This window comes from Convolutriloba macropyga, chromosome 9, assembly GCF_964194025.1.
Source record: "Convolutriloba macropyga chromosome 9, txConMacr16.3, whole genome shotgun sequence".
NCBI lineage: Eukaryota > Metazoa > Xenacoelomorpha > Acoela > Convolutidae > Convolutriloba > Convolutriloba macropyga.
Window position 1 is genome coordinate 22,445,838 of NC_134476.1, and position 17,520 is coordinate 22,463,357.

A 17,520-nucleotide genomic window follows, 5' to 3' on the forward strand; every position below is an offset into this window, starting at 1 on the left:
GCTCTCAAAAGACCTACGAGCGTTTGGCATCGGTAGCATCCAGCTGGAGTTTAGGGCTGCTAGCATTAGGGGCGTAGTGGGCGGCTTAGGTGCTCACACTTTTACAATTAAAACCGCCCTTCACAACATGAAAATACAGTTTAAAAATTTTCGGTCAGTCGCATACTTACACTAGAAAAGTGTAAGGTTCTAAGATAGCTGCTCAACCACTCCGGGCTTTATCTGTTGATCCCGAATTTGAGGACAAAAGTTTAAAAGGCTCTGATGAAAGATCGGTCAAGCAAAAATCTCATAAAAAAGACCACAGGACTAATATAATCGCTAAACTTCGTTTGAGAGAAATATATATTTTTTCAAAATTAATATTACTTTCTAACAGATACATAAACTTTTGTCTCCACAACGGGTAAAAAAAAGAAATCCAGCCTTGCATGTATTTCCTCGGATTAAAAATGTTCAAATGAAAATACAAATTTATTACTTTTTTGCTATTTGAAAACAAATTGGTCAACAGTCAATTCATAAATTACAAAATTCAGTCATTTTCCTTTCAAAGCTAAGAGAACAAAAATAAACAAAATGAAGCTTTTATACATAGCGCACCTTTGAACAAGCAATATAGTGCAGTTCGATGCAGAATTTCTTATGCAAAAACTTTTTGTGACCATAGAATTTAAGTATCTCATTGACCTTGGAAGTTAACATTTATTCCGATACGAAAATAATAGGATAGAAAGATGTTTTCGTAGCAAAACTATAATTTCTATTTCCATTTTTTCTGCTTAGCATAGTGACGCAGCCGCGTAATCAATTTTCGACGTCTTCCCATGACCTGTACAAACCAATATCGAAGAATGAGGTCCATTGTTCGGGTTTATGAAATCTAAATGTCGCATCATGAAATTCTCTTGAGGAATTTCTTTCAACTTTTGTGACCGCGACAGCTCGTAATCTTGCAGCTGACCTTCTTTGACCTTAGGAGAGTACACTTCAAACATGTTCGTTCTCATCAGAGTTATCAAATTGCTAGATTCGTCAATTAGCAAGTCGTTCGGGGAGAAATTGAGATCAATTTGTTGGATGACCTGGTTCTTTCCGAGATTGTAAATAGCAATAATCTTTCCGCAATTATCTGCTGCGAACAGATTCAGTCCGTAGTTGTCAACAGCAAGAATATTTACACTCGATAGACTGAAACAAAGTTTGATGGCCTCGATAAAGAGCAAATTTCGGCATTACGCTTTCGGAAATTAATCTAGAAACATCAAGGCCGATAGATTACCGGACAGTAGCCAGGAAATAGACAGTTAAGATCCCTATTTTAAAATGACCCAAAAATACTAAAGACTATTCAAATGATATTCTGATTTCAAATTTCATCCGTATTTTCAAACCAAATTTCAAAATGAATGTCTTTCAGGCAATATAGGCCTATAGTTATACTGTACGAGTGACCTCAATTGAATTTAAATCATAGTTTATTTTTTAATTAGGCGTTAAGTAGGCTTTCGAGTTAGTAGTGCAGAAGTCTTTTATTGACAAGTCAAAGCAGCACAAGTCCTGAAAAACCATTCAAATGAATTTCATTGACCAAGCGAAGTCAACTAGACCTCCAAATGACAAGGAATGGTTTTGAAAACCGGTTAGAAAAACATACCCGGCAGATTGCAGGAAAATAGCCTCCATGGATTCCCATATAGTGAAAAAATGATTTTTGTTCAAATAATTTTAAAGTGCGAACTATTTTAATGTCATTTTGGAGCTGAACAAATTCCTGTAGATAATTATCAATACCAACAAGCATTAGAGATGTTAACTAAGAACAAAATTCGAGTACCTGGCATCTAAAATCGGGCTTTATAGGTTTATCCCATTTCTATTCATGATTTCGTTTTTTGATACTGACTCTGTTCAGTTTGAGTTGCTTTAGTGAGCAACTGCTGTCTGAAAACAAATTAAGCAGAATGAAAGAAGAATGTAAAGCTAGCCTCGAGAAGTCAAAAAGATTTCACGCAAAATGTTGAACAAGCTGTGAACTAAGGTAAAACGAAAAATTTTTATTCGACAAATTAAAAAACATAGCAGGACAAGTCCTGAAATACAATTCAAATGGAATGGAAAACTCAAAAGAACTCTACCTGACCAGCAGTTCAATTGAACAAAGCCAGCCAAAACATCAAAAATTGAGAAACTACAACAATCAAACAAACTAAACAAAAATATACTCATTACTAATACTCTTGAAGCTTTTTTCCCTTAGGCAAAATTTCATCCCTTTAAAAAAACATGTTTCGAAAATACGTTCAAGATCATTTTTTTGTTTTTGAAATCGGTCCAGTATTATATCTGCATGACCTTAAAAAATTCATTGGCCCTTGAAGATCGATTGACTCAAAAATGACGAAAAAAAATGAAATCAATTGCCAAATTTAATACAATTTTGCTGAAAAATGTGATATTAATATCTTCAGAATCATTTCTCAGAAGCTAGAGGCTCTCCATTAACCCAATTCCAAGCATTAAAAAATTCATTGGCTCAAAGATCGATAGGCAATAATTTTTAGAAAAAACCTCAAGAAATAGAAATTCGTTCTATTAAAAAGTTGAAAACGTTCAATTGCCCCTAGCAGCTATCTAATAACATATTATCAAACCCTGGATGAGGTTAGCTGGCTACTGAGACAAGAGAAATTTAATATAAGACAAATGTTTGAAAAAAATTGCAAATTTTACCAAAAAATTTCTAAAATTCGAAAACTAAATCATAATAACAAATTCATTGAAACAAACAAGCATGCAGTAACTTTTTATCAGACCGTGGAATAGGTTTTGTGGCACTTGAGAATGGACAAATATCAAAAACTGACAAAAATTTTAGGAAACCTTGAAAAAATGGCAAATTTTATACAAAAAATGCCAAATTTCGAGAGATTAAAATGTTGAAAACCACTCCATTATTACTAGAAACCATGCAGTGCTCTATTTTCAAACTATAAATGATATTTCCTGGCCCCTGAAGCTGAAAAATCAAAATATGACAAAAATTTTCAAAAAACTTTGCAAAAAAATTGCAAAAATTAGTATCATTTTGCATGTTTGTATTTGTAGTACCAAAACATATAGCTCATAAAATTGTCATAACAAGTTATTTTGTCTCGCAAAAGGCCTTCATCATTTTTCAAAAACTTCAACGTAAGACTAAAACAAAAATATAAAAAAAAATCAGAAAATGAAAAATTGAAACATTTTGAGCCCAAAAACTCCAAAAAATGACCTTTTAACCTTTAATTATGGCCATCCCAGCAGCTGCACCACTCTAAGCACCTGAAAGACTACTGGAGCTCATTTTGGGCCTCTAATGAACCTTAATGCCCGCAGGCTTTACCTGTTTGTCCCGTTTTGAAAGAACAAAGTCATTGAAAAATGTGTTAACACATCTCAAAAAAAAAAACAGCGCCCCAATACAATTCAAATTCTTTGAAGTGTAAAAATATACCAGGACAAGTCCTGACGTACAATTCAAAAAACTAGACCTAGAACGGACTATGAATAGATTGCAAAAACCATTTAGAAAAAAATTCGATCCAAAAAACAAAAAAAAAAGTAAAAACCAAAGTCAAATTGCCCTCATGTGAACAAAAAACCACTAGCGAGAAGGCAAATTTTTGTTGAAACTCCATTATCTCACTCTACTTTAAATTCAGAGCGAAAAAATACCACGCCGCAAAACCACTCGCGTTTTCGCTCCACTTCCTGTTTCGGCGTGACCAAAATCATTACTCCAATTTGACTTCAAAAATCATCAAAATGTGTGAACAGATCTTTAAAAAAAGACAGCGCCCAAACACAAATCAAATTCTTTGAATTGTAATAGGAGCACTATAATAGCCGGCTGAGAGGCTGATGCAGATATTAAACAATAAAAATTTTTAAAAAAAAACAATGTGAAATAGCCGGACATGAACAAAAATCCACCATTGAGACACCATTCTTTTCAGAGACTGTTTTCACTCTGTACTTTGCAAGTCGAATGAAAAATAATCATACCACAAAACTTCAGTAGACATTTTGGCGTGATTTCAATTGAAATCAATAGTCATTAAAATGTGTCAAAAGATCCATAGAAGAAAACATCACGGGAAGGCTTCGGAACCGACCCTCGACAGCTTTACTTTCAAGCGCTTACTTGAAAAATCATTCACTCTGTTATACTAATGAACTCACAAAACAGATAACAAAACATAGCAGGCAGATTGCCGGGAATTAGCCACCGTTGACGCACTTGATGCACATCGAGATTGAAACAGAAAAAGAAGAGATAAATTGACTGCGTTTCTTTCTGTTTTTTTTTCAGTGTCAAAAATGCTCTAATTTGGCATGCATTTTCAGTTGGATTCTAAAACTATGATTCATTCAGCTTCTAAAGTAAAAGCCGACGTCAGCTAGCGAACACTAATGAACTTTGACAACCCAATTCTCAATGACTTAATGACCGGGCTTTATCGGTTTATCCCGTCACTTTAGATCTTTTGACTTTGACAATATTGAACACATCGCGTAACTGAATGCTTGAAAGAATTAAATTCTATTCAGTCGAAACAGTGAGTGAATTAAGTCAAAACTCAAACGTGAAAATCGAGACCTCTGATGTAAAACGAACAACGTGATCAAAAAGTAAAGCGAATTAAAAAATATATCAGGACAAATCCTGAAATACAATTCGAAGAATTGTATAGATTTATGACCTGACAATCATTTACTCCACTTTAAAAGGCAGATCTGTTAGTAATGACAAATGAGTTCTTGCAGACTAAGCAATAAAACAACAAAAGAACACCAAAAACAAGCAAGACTAAAAATTCAACTTCTATTTTTTGAGAGGACAGGATTAACATCAAAAAACAATTGCCATAAACTCAAATTGCCAACTATAATTTTTTAGTAGTGATTAGCTACCCGTCATTAAATGTCGATGAGTCCTTTCACTAATAATAAATAATAAGACAAAAATAACAAAAAAAGTGCAATAAAACTCGCTGGCTGAAACTTTTTGAAAAACACTTAGTATAAAAGTCACAGAACGCAACAGCTAGTGAAGGATTCAATTACATCAATTAATTGAGTCCTAAATGACCACTGTTGAGACCATTCATCAATGAGAATAAGTGATAAGACCGCAATAAGTACAACAAATACTACCAAAACTAAAAAAACACAAACTTTTTTCGAAAAAAATGAACAAGCGTATAAGTCACAAAAAGCAATAGCTATGAACTGAAATAATTAGCTTTAATTGAAGCTTCTTAAGCAAACAAGGAGACCTGCCAAGACTAAGAGTTAAGACAATAAAATTTAAAAAAAACAAAAAATTCGACAATTATTATTGAAAACAATTAGTATCAAAGTCCTAGAAAGCATTAGCTTTGAACACAAACGATTGAATCGATAAACTTAATCCCTAGTAGCATCAGAGACCTGTCCTAATGAGATTATATGATAAGACATCAAAAAGTACAATAAATACTTGCGGAACTCAAAAATTCACTCACAATTTTTGAGAAAAAGTAGTGTCCAAGTCATGAAAAGCACTAGCTATTAAATCGAGCCATTAATTGGTTTCTTTTAAGCCCAATTGGCACCAAATCAGACCTGTCAAGGATGATACGAAGTGATAAGACAAAAGATAAATTTGAAAAAGGGGACAAAATCTAAAATTCAATATTTTGTGACAACAGATAGCGGCAAAGTCATAAAGTTTTAGCTGCCCCTTAATGAATTCAAGCAAAGGCAAATAGGCACAATTAGAACATATATGTACCGTCTTAAAAGCACAAAAGGAGACGAAACTCTGAAAGCAGAAGTCAAATTGACGCACCTGAAAGAAATCTATCTCAAGTCACGCCTCTAACCTACTCGATTTTTCACTCCCTTTCTTATTTCAGTGTGACCAAAATCACAACTCTAATTTGACTTCTCACTGAATTGAAAAAACCGAAAAAAGTGTACACAGAATTTTAAAAATGACAGCGCACCAATACAATTCAAATTCTTTGAATTGTAAAAATGGAGAGCGCCTAAATAATAGCCGTTGAGAGGCTGACAGCGGCTATTAAATAGATCATTTCTTTATATACTCGATAGGCTCGGACTCCAAAACTTTAATCACAGCATAATCTGGGATATCGTTTCTATACAGTCAATGGCAAACAAAATGATAGACAAAAAACGTTACATACCGAGAAAACGAGCATAAAGATCAAAAATCTGTTAACCTTATTCTTAAAATTGCGAGGGCCCGTCGAAAGTTCATTCGAGACCAATCAAACCAAACCTAATTCTGTTTGGTTAGTGGCTAGCAATAAGACATTAAGCAACTATTAAACAGCACAAATATATTCATTTTTTAGTAAAAATTGGCCCGTAAAACAATTCACTGTTTCTTCTCAAAAACAAAACCTCGAAATATCAAAACCAAGAAAATTTATTTAAAAAGCAAAGACAAGAGGAGAAAATGACGGAAAACTTCAAAGGTTGACAAAATGATGTCAAATTTAATCAATTTCCAAAAACGAGGTTATTTCGAAATTGATAAGTCACAGAAAATATTAGAATAACCGACTAACGTCGGTTCGTTGATTATTCGCTGATTAAGCAAAAAATAGGCCTCGAATAGATTACAACTGGATTGGTAAAACCATTTAAAAATACATCCGAGCAAAAAATCGAAAAAGGAATATAAATCGATGTAAAGATGCTGCTTGTGAACACTAGCGAGAAAGCGAATTTTTGTTCAAACAGCGTTTTCTCACTCAACTTCAAAACTTTCAAAAAACATCAAAAATTTCACGGCGCAAAACCACTTGGTTTTTCGCTCCATTTCCTGTTTCGGCGTGACAAAATCATCACTTCAATTTGGCTTCACAGATCATAAAAAAGAGTACGAAAAATACAGCACCCCACTACAATTCAAATTCTTTGAATTGTAATAGGGTCGCTTTAATAGCCGGCTGAGAAGATAAGGTTTTATAAAAATTAACGACAGCTTGATCTTCTTCCAAGCGTAAAAAAGTGTTCCAATTTAGTTACAGTTTCATAAGATTCTTTACATTTGGTGGAATCGGCAACTAAATTGAAGGGAAATAAACTTAATACTACTAAAAATTAGCAGTATACTCAACGGAAAACAAAGGAAAATGATAACTTAATGCACTAACTCTTGGCGGCGGTGGCTTTAATACACTATACATTGGATCTTAGTAACCAGGTTTTATTGTTTTATCCAGTTTCTTTTTATTTCACCTTGACCTTGCCCGTATTTGCATAAATTTGCTGACTGGTTTGTAAATTTCATTCCATTGAAACAGTGAGTAAGATCTATGTACAATAGCATTTGAGAGGCTGACGACGGCTATTACGCAAAGTCAAGCTTGATAAAAAGTCACTGGAAACGTCAAATCGGTCATACAAATGTCTTTAAAATCAGGTCATACAAATCTGCATTAAAAAAGATACCAACGCGACTTAAATAATTGTCTCAAACTCCGCAATTATAAAACGAATCGGTACTCACCTCGCTATAGTAATAGACTTGTTGAATGTCAATTCATCAGTTTGCGTTTTGGAACCTGAAGTTGCCCTTGGCACGTCGACTTCAAGAATATTTCCAGCGCTCATTCCCATATATACGAGTCCAGACACTGTATTACAGGTGACAACAAATGATGTCTCTTTTAGAGAACCAAGATAACACTTGTCACCAAAACCGTCGGAACAAGTGAACAAAATAGTTCCCGTGTCCTTCGTACGCTCTAGTACCAGCAGGTCTCGGATTTGTTCAGCAGCGGACGATTTCGGCCGAAGTTGGCAGATCGAAATTGGTTTTGTTGTGAAGCCTTTGATAGATTTGATTTTCTGTTCGTACTTTCCTGAACATAATAGGCCAGTTGTTTATAAATCAACCTCTTTAACGCCACTTTTCCAGAACGTTCTGAGGCTGATCTAACCCACGAGAGGAATGTCGAGTAAAATTTTAAGCACAATATTCAAACATAGCTGGTATATTCCCAGATCCCAGCTGCAATAGCTTTGTAGACCGGCAGTCTCAAGAAGCAAACAAAATAAGAATGGAGAAATTTTTCTTTTAATAATAGCTGAGATTTCGTATTTTTAGAAACTGTACGACTTATGCTTTGTTTCTATTAGCTGCCCTCAAAAAACCTTCAATTATAGTGACATAAACTCAATTGAGCTTATCTCCCGTCAATTAAACTGAGGAAAAATCAAAATGAGAGAGGAAAAGTCATATTGAGAGTGACGTAATTCACGAGTGACCAAAAACTTAATCACCCGATTGAAGTCACGCACGACAATTATTAGAAATTGCTTGAGAGAAAGAATAAGGTGACGTCAAGATTACGTCATATGGTAACAAAAATCTTAAAGACAAAATAAAACATAGCTAGCAGATTGCCAGAAAATAGCCGCAATAGATTCGTAGATCGGCAGTCTAAAAAAACAGTAAAAAAGACAGACCAAAAAATTCGTCTTTTCATTGAAGGCTGATCTGTTATATTTTGATTAAAAATCTGTAAAGTTATTGCTGCCTCTATTAGCTGATCTCAAATAACCTTCATTTAGAGTGACACACACCCATTTGACCTTATCTCTTTGAATTAAAGTAATTAAAAGTCTATTTCAAAGTGAGGAAGTCATTTTTGAGAGTGAGGTAAGTCAAATGTGACCAAAAATTCAATCACGCGCATGAACAAAAGAACTCGCTCCACTAAGAGCGAAAAATGACGTCACGCATGCAATTCAGTTGAAATTGCATGAACGAATGAACAAAAAGTGGCTGTGACGTCATATGGTCGTAACAAAAATCATGACGACGAAATAAAAAAACAAAGCAGGACAAGTCCTGAAATACAATCCAAGTAATTGAATGAAAAACAGACCTAATGAACTTGACCAGCAGATCAATTGAACAATCCCAGCCAACAAGACAAAATCTCAAAAGTTGAGAAACTAAAAGAACCAAACAAACTAACCAAAAAACGACCATTGCTTAAACCCTTGAAGCTTTAAACTTGAAGGCCATATATGACTCATTTCAAAATACTCATTAACTCACGCAAAAACCTTGAAAAAGATGAATCTGCCACTAAAAGTAGATAAATTGGACAAATATGACAAATGCATCAAGAAACTGAGAAGAGAAAATTTACCAAAAATAGGGCTATAACAAAGATCAAACATTTTTTTGACTGTGGAGTTCTGTCTTGTAAACCGTCTACATCATTTAAAAACTTTCGTTGGCCAGTAAAGACAGTTAAACTCAGAGAACGACAAAAAAATCAAAAAATTTGAAAACAATCGAAAATTTTAAATTGCAAGCTTTATTTAAAAAATTCCCTACAATTGCAAAATTAAAAAATTGAAAATTATTTTATTGCCCCTAGAAACTATGTAGTAACATACTAGCAAACCCAACAAATATTTTCAGTAAACTGTTAGCAAACCCTAGATGAGGCTTGCCCTGGGGCTGGAAAACTTGAATAATGACAATAAATGTCAGCAAATTTGAAAAAACAAGTTTAATTTAAAAAAGTTGGTACAATTCATGAAGTTAAAATGTTTAAAACCACTTCATTACCAATAGAAACTATGCAATAACCTATTATTAAACCCCAGAGGAGCTTTTTTGACATCAAAGTCTGAAACAACTCAAAAAATGACAAAAATTTTCAAACAATTTGAATAAGTTAGTATAAAATACCGTGTTTATGTTTGGAGTAGCAATAGATATAGCGCTTAAACAGGCCGTAAAAAGCAATTACGTCTTGCAAAGGACCTTTAACAACTTTAATAAACCTCAATTTCAGACTGGTCTAACCAAAGATCCATAAATGACGAAAAAGTGCTAAAAATTTCATTACTTTAGGCTCAAAAACTCCCAAAAATGACCTTTTAACCTTGAATTACGGCCTTCCCAGTAGCTTCACCACTCTGAGTACTTGAGGGACTACTAAACGCGGGCCTCTAATGAAACTTGATGCCCGCTGTGCCTTACCTGTTTATCCCGTTTTGAAAGCTCAAAGTCATGAAAACAGGTGTGAAAACATCGTACAAAAATAAAAAAGACAGAGCACCAATACAATCCAATTCTTGGATTGTAAAAAACCAAGAGAAGGCCAATAATAGCCCCAGCTATCGCTGTGCGGCTATTAAAAACAACCGAGAGACTCCGGAATCGAATCAAGTTAGATAAACAAAATGAGCTGAACAAAACGCGCTATCGCTCTAGTTATACTAATAATTTTGAAGCAATAATAGAGGAAAGCCATAATAACATGACAATGGCAAAACTGATAAAGTTAGGCAAAATTAAATCACAAATTGCAACTCCAAAACAATTATTGTAAAACATCTTCCAATAAAGTTAACTGAAATTCAATAAACAACTACCAACTGACAGAAAAAAAGAACAATTACAAAGCTACATACAGCGAAAAGCAAGGGAAAGGAAAACCATTAAAACAACTCCTATTACCAAATTCCTTCCGAAATGCCACTTCACATTTCTGAGAAATACCATTGATACTTCTGCTCGAAAAGTCACCCAACCGCAGCCCGCCAGAGAAACACCCAAATGAACGATTGAAAAAGCAAGCAAAATTTAGATAAATAAAAATTAAATAAAATTACTTAACTTTCCTTAACTAAAACAACTCAAAAACATAACCCACTAAAATCGGGCGAAATGCTCTCAAACGACCGGCGAGCGGTTGGCTTCGTCAGTAGCTAGCCACGGAGATTCCAGATTTCGCAGTGAAAAAAAGTTCAAAACCAAATTTTGTCTCTGGCGTTTTGTTATGTAACCCATCTGCAGGACCTAAAAAGTTTCGTTGGTCAGTAATGATCAGTAAACTCAGAAAAAGACAAATATTCAAAAATATTAAAAACAATTGCAAATTTTAACAAGATCATGCTAAAATTCGTGATATTAATATCTTCAGAAACATTTCATTGTCTCAAGAGATTATACAGTATCCGTATTTCAAGCCTTAAATAGTTTCACTGGCGCATAATGATCCATAAACTTAGAACACAATAATAATTTTCCAATAATTTGAAACAAAAAAATTGACTTTTATCAAAAAATTGCAAAAACTTGAGTTATTAAAGTATTGTTAAACATTACATTAACTCCAAAAACTATTCAACAGCTTATTATCAAACCTTGGTGGAGATAGGGGGCCGCTGACGCCGGCAAAATCCAAAAAATAGAAATATTTTGAAAAAAAAATTGAATATATATTAAAATAATGCTTAAATTCGTGAAAATAAAATCTTGGAAAACATTCCATTACATCTAGAAACTATCCAGTGACATAATACTATACCCTAGAGGAGGTTCCTGGGCTCCTGAGGCTGGCGAAAACTAAAAAATGACATCATAATTCAAAAAAGTTGAAAAAAAATGAAGTTGAAAAATTTGAAAGTTGAAAAATTGCTGAAAATTTGCGATATTAAAAAGTTGAAAACTATTCCATGACCAATAAAAAATTTCCAGTTACGTATTATCAAACCCTTAATGAGGTTTTCTGGCCCCTGGGGCTGGAACATTTGAATAATGACAATAAATGCTAAAAATCGTGATGTTAAAATGTTGAAAACCATTCCATTACCACTAGAAGCTATGCAGTATCCTATTATCAAAGCCTAGAGTAGGTTCGTTGACACCTAGGACTGAAAAAACTCAAAAAAGGACAAATTAATTTCAAAAAACTGAAAAGTATAATATTGCGTGTTTTCGTTTGGAGTAGCAAAATATATAGCTCTTAAAATGGTCATAAAAAGTGCTTATGTCTTGCAAGAGACCTTTATCAACTTTAAACAACCTCAATTTTACACTGGTCCATCAAAAACTTCAAATAATGACGTAAAAACACGAAAAATTGAAATATTTAGGGTTCGAAAACTCCTAAAAACGACCCTTTAAACTTAAAGTACGGTCTTCCCAGTGGCTTCACCACACTAAGCATTTGAATGACTACTAAAATCGGTTAAGGGCCTCTAATGAAACTTAATGCCCACTGGGCACTACCTGTTTATCCCATTTTTAAGGACGAAAAGTCAAATGGGTCAGACAAAAAATCGGTGAAGCCAAAAATGGCTTCAAAAAGACCAACAGGACTAATATAAATGATAGAAACCTCTAAAAACTACCCTTGACACCATAAATATAAGTCTCCAAAAAAGTTTCTGTGCATCGCATACTTTGAAACTAGTGAGCTGAAAGGCTCTAAGAGAACCTGAAACCCGGTGGGCGCCACCTGTTTATCCCATTTTTGAGGGCGAAACGTCAAATCGGTCAGACAACAAATCGGTGAAGCAAAAATGGCCAACAGGACTAATATAATTGATAGAAACTTCGTTTGAGAGCAATTAATCAATATCAAACCAGTCAAAAAATCAGGAAATCCCTAGAATAACTACGGTAAATCATAAAACTGCCCCCAAATGCTATAAAAAAAGATGAGAAATACGAAGAAGAAATTAAATAACTAGATAACCTGCGTTGAAAATGCCGCATGTGAACAAAAATTTCGCTCGCTTAGCAAAAAACTTTACTTCTACTCTTCTTTATCTCTCTCAAAAAGATGTATGAACAAAAACCACTCTAATTTTCTCCCGTATCTTGACTTTTGCTCCGTAGATTGGCCTGTTTATTTGTTTTAACGTAGTGTTGACTTTTACATCCTGTTTAAATTACACTGAACTGATTTTTCTTTAAAAAAAAACAGAAATCACCATAACTCCTCGTTGAGTCGTAAAAAACCAAGAGAAAGCAAATAACAATAAAGATAACAGAGAAAGCAAACAAGCAAATAAAGATAACAGAGTCCGCTCAGTTATCTTTATCGCAGCTATTAATTAAAAGTTTAAAATATGTATTGAATGATTTGGCTTCTGTTGATGTGGAATAGTCTGCAACTGAAAAAGTTGAATAATTAGCAGAAAACGACTAATTATGTTTTTGAAAGAATTTGAACAAAAACATGCAGTTTAAGTCAAACTTTTAAGTGAAAGTTTAAGCGAAACTTTAGCAAAATACAGGAAAGCGTAGCATACCTTTTGCGTTCAATGCATATTTCAACAGGAGGCCCTTATCCGATGCCAGAATCACCACACTCTGATCTGATGAATATACAAGACAGTCTGTGATGTTATCTGATCCACTCCCATCCAGAGAGGGCCAGCTCTTGGTGGCTGTGATGACATTACTAATACTGAGAGAGGATGACATTTTGACTGCGAGGTCACGACCTAAATAGATAGGGAATTGTAATCAAATATATGCTATGTAAATGAAGGTAATAATGACAAATTCACTTATACTTTATGAGAAAAAAACAATCAACGTTACAAAACCAAGCTTCATATTAGAAAACTATTAGGACCTCTCTTCACTGAAACTAAGCGATAAGACTACAAAAAAACCAAGAAAAACAGGAAAAAATGAAGTATGCATTATATTGCATTATATTAAAATACAAAATCTTCCGCTATCAACTTAAATATTAAATAGGCTCAATTGTGTCTGGGACCTGTCAGTAATGCGACAGACAAGAGGAAACAAACACAACCTACTAACATCGGGCGAATTGCTCTTAAACAAGTGGCGAGCAGTAGACTTCGTCAGTAGATAGTTGCGCGACTCGGGGAGGCTAGCTTAAGCTTAATTAAATAGATGAGTAGAGGGTGAGCATGCAGGGTGAGTGATTGGGGCTACGCCTAGAATGAGGTACAGTGGTGGGGGAGGGGGGTGTTAGGAGGCGGGAGGGTCAAACTTTTAGAAACACCTTCATATCAGGATTTTAAAAATTGTAAACTGCTTCGATGAATGGCATACTTAGAGACTAGTGAGCCGTAAGGCTCTAAGAAAGATTCTGGGCTTTACCTGCTTATCGGGTTTTTGAGGACGAAAAGACAGAAGGGTCAGACCAAAAATTGGTCAAACCAAAAATCGCAAATATAGCTTGCAGGTTGTCAGAAAAAGACGCTGTGTTGGCTTTGAAGAGTTGCAGTTTCAAAAAAAAACCGTAAAAGCCTTGCCATCGTTTCGCGTCTATTAAAAACATACCCGGCAGATTGCCGGAAAATAGCCGCCGTTGATTCCAATAAGCATGATTGGGATTGAAATAACCGAAGATATTGAAAAAAAAAGATTTTTCTTCAAAATTTTGATGGCATTTCGCAGTTGAACATACTTCTGTTTCTTAGAGAGAGGCTACAGGGGCTACTATCAATAACAATAAGCATTAGAGAGAGGTAACTAATACTTATAGGAATGACGTTCAAATAGCGGGCATCTAAAATTGGGCTTTATGGGTTTATCCTATCCCGTTTCTATTTCTGACTTCAATTTTTTATACTGACTCTGTTCATTTTGAATTGCTTTGCTGAGCAACTGATGTTCAAAATCACTTTTAGCAGAATGAGAGAAGAGAGAAACTAGCCTAGAGAAGTCAAAAAGATTTCACGCAAAATGTTGAAAAGGCGGCAAAATGAGGTAAAGCGAAACATTTTTTTATTCGACGAAGTAAAAAACATAGCAGGACAAGTCCTGACGTACAATTCGAAGAATTTTCATTGACTAAACAAAAAAACTAGACCTAGAATGGACTATGAGTGAATCGAAAAAACCATTTTTAAAAAAAATCAGATCAAAAAAATAAGAAAAAACGGAAAATCAATGTCAAAATGCCGCATGTGAACAAAAAAACCACTAGCGAGAACTGAAAATTTAATTCAAACAACAAACTAGGTCTAGATTGAGCTGTGAATGGATTGGGAAAGCCATTTAGAAAAAAATCTGGTCCAAAAAATCAAAAAAAAACAGTAAAAATCATAGTGAAATTGCCGCATGTGAACAAAAAACCACTACCGAGAAACCGAATTTTTGTTCAAACACCGTTTTCTCACTCTGCTTTAAAATTAGAGCGAAAAATTCACGCCGCAAAACCACTCGCTTTTTCGCTCCATTTCCTGTTTCGGCGTGACCAAAATCACTACTCCAATTTGACTTCAAAAATCATGAAAATGTGTGAACAGATCTTAAAAAAAAACATAGCAGTACAACTCCTGACGTACAATTCAAAGAATTTTCATTGACTAAACAGAAAACTAGACCTAGAAAGCACTATGAATGGATTGGAAAAACCATTTAGAATAAAATCCGATCTAAAAAATCGAAAAAAACAGTAAAAATCAAAGTGAAATTGCCGCATGTGAACAAAAAACCACTAGCGAGAAAGCGAATTTTTGTTCAAACACCGTTTTCTCACTCTACTTTAAATTTGGAGCGAAAAAATTTCACGCCGCAAAACCACTCGCTTTTTCGCTCCACTTCCTGTTTCGGCGTGACCAAAATCACTACTCCAATTTGACTTCAAAAATCATGAAAATGTGTGAACAGATCTTAAAAAAAAAAAGACAGCGCCCCAATACAATTCAAATTCTTTGAATTGTAAAAAAAATAGGAGCGCTATAATAGCCGGCTGAGAAGATGAGGGCGGCTATTAAACACATTGTTCTGACAAACCTTTCTTGAAACTTACGAGAATTTGTTAAATACATGTAGTTAGTTTCTAATGGTTCTAATTAAACTTATGCCATTTTTAAAAGTCTATCAATGTCAATACAAAAAAGATTTTTTGGCTGCGAAAACTTGTGAATGCGAGGGTTCAGAAAAATATGAGCGAACACACTACCATGCCCCCTCGTCTCCTATCGACAACCAAATATAATCGTTATTATCAATCATATCATCAGTATTCGGAAATCAAGTTAAGATTCAACTCCTCTTCTGGCTTCAAATCTCACTGCTGGCAAGACTGTAGATTAATTGGATGTATGCGAAGAAACTCAACCTAAATCTCATAGATTCCTAACATCCCAATACCAGTACTTACTGAACTCCGAGTTGACATCTGAGACACCTGACATCACCGACATGTTATCATGTTCCACATTGAATCGTTTCACTTTCACAGCTCTATCGCCCCCAGCTGCATATGCTGACCCACAACTAGACAAACTCAATCTCTCCTCGTGCTCGATAGAGCCTCTGTCTTCGGGAGGATCATATTGAAACTCTGAGGGCTTCTTCGGAATCTGATAGAGCTCCAGGGCTTTCAACAATTTGTCAAAGGCCACTTCAAAGTCTTCTGATGCAAAATCCACTTTTTGAACTTTGTCCAGATCTGAAAAATATCACTGAAAACTCCGGAAGACCCATAACTGAAACTAACATTTGGAAAAGCAAAGACATCAAAAATGTGAAATATCCCGTTCACAACATTGCATCTCACGAACAGTCATGTCACGAGTTCATCACTGAGACTCAAAATAGGAACTTGTAATGTTTTTGGCAAAAACCTTTGGTTTGAAACCCTGGGAAGCAAAAAGAACAACAAACTTTTCTTACCTATCCAATCAATTCCATTTTTGTCAGTTTTTTCACTGACAAATTGAGCCATGTCAAAAGCTGTCTTTCCCTGTGACCCGGGTACAATGAGAGGTAAGAAATGAATTTGCTCTTTCCTCCACAACAAACTGGCGTAGCTAATCTCCTTGCTGCACTCATTGCTTTCCGCATACGTGTCACATAAACAGGCTGAAAAACAGGCATGCGTTAGCATCAAAGTTTGTATCAAAAATAAAAACACATCGGGCAAATTGCCGGAAAGTAACCGTCGTTGACGCAAATCTGGATTGAAGCACAAAAAGAAAAAGCAGCGATAAAATTTGACAAAATTTATTTAAAAACTGTCAAAAAGTGTTATAATTTGGTTTTCAGTTTCAATAAGATTCCAAAACTATACTTAATTCAGCTTCTGAAGTCAAGGCTATTAAGCTCAATAAAAATGCAGCCTAACAATCGCTCTAATGAACTTTGAAAAACTAATGCATTAATGACTTAATGACAGGGCTTTATCGATCTAACCCCTTTTTCATTTTGCTCTTTTGACCTTGACCGTATTAACTACATTGCGTAATTCAATGAGAGAAAGAACTTACAATCAATTCAGTTGAAACAGTGAAAGAGCCAAACTTGAAAGCCCTGACCTATGTAAAACGAAAAACGTGATCTAAAGGTAAAAACAACTAAAACATAGCAGGACAATTCCTGAATTACAATCCGAAGAATTGAATAAACTAATCAATGACCTGGACATGAAAATAAGACACGTTTCCAGCAAAAAAATCGTTAGTCAACAAAGCATACGACATAAAACATGCACAAGTAAACATTTTCCCCAAAAATCAGAGTTGTAAAAATCATCAACATTAAAACAATTAACATAACTATTGACACCATGTATCTTAGAATGTGTAAACCATACAACGATCATCCCGAAATCAATGCAAGACCAAGTGAAAAAGGGAAAACCAAAGACGTAATTGAAAAAACCGCAAAACTGAAAAAGCGTCTGATAAAAATTCTTCAAGCTT

The 17,520-nt window shown here is 34.7% G+C and overlaps 1 protein-coding gene across 1 annotated transcript; it reads right to left on the reverse strand.

The window, feature by feature from the left end:
* Window positions 1–499: 499 nt before the first annotated feature.
* LOC142346315 (uncharacterized) lies at window positions 500–16,700 on the reverse strand. Its single transcript, XM_075398845.1, has 5 exons — window positions 16,493–16,700; window positions 15,978–16,268; window positions 13,135–13,329; window positions 7,571–7,925; window positions 500–1,191 (listed from the first exon to the last, which is right to left on the reverse strand). Exons 1-5 carry the CDS (start codon window positions 16,542–16,544, stop codon window positions 783–785), a joined length of 1,302 nt encoding a protein of 433 aa, XP_075254960.1. The 5' UTR covers window positions 16,545–16,700; the 3' UTR covers window positions 500–782.
* Between the last annotated feature and the right edge of the window lie 820 nt (window positions 16,701–17,520).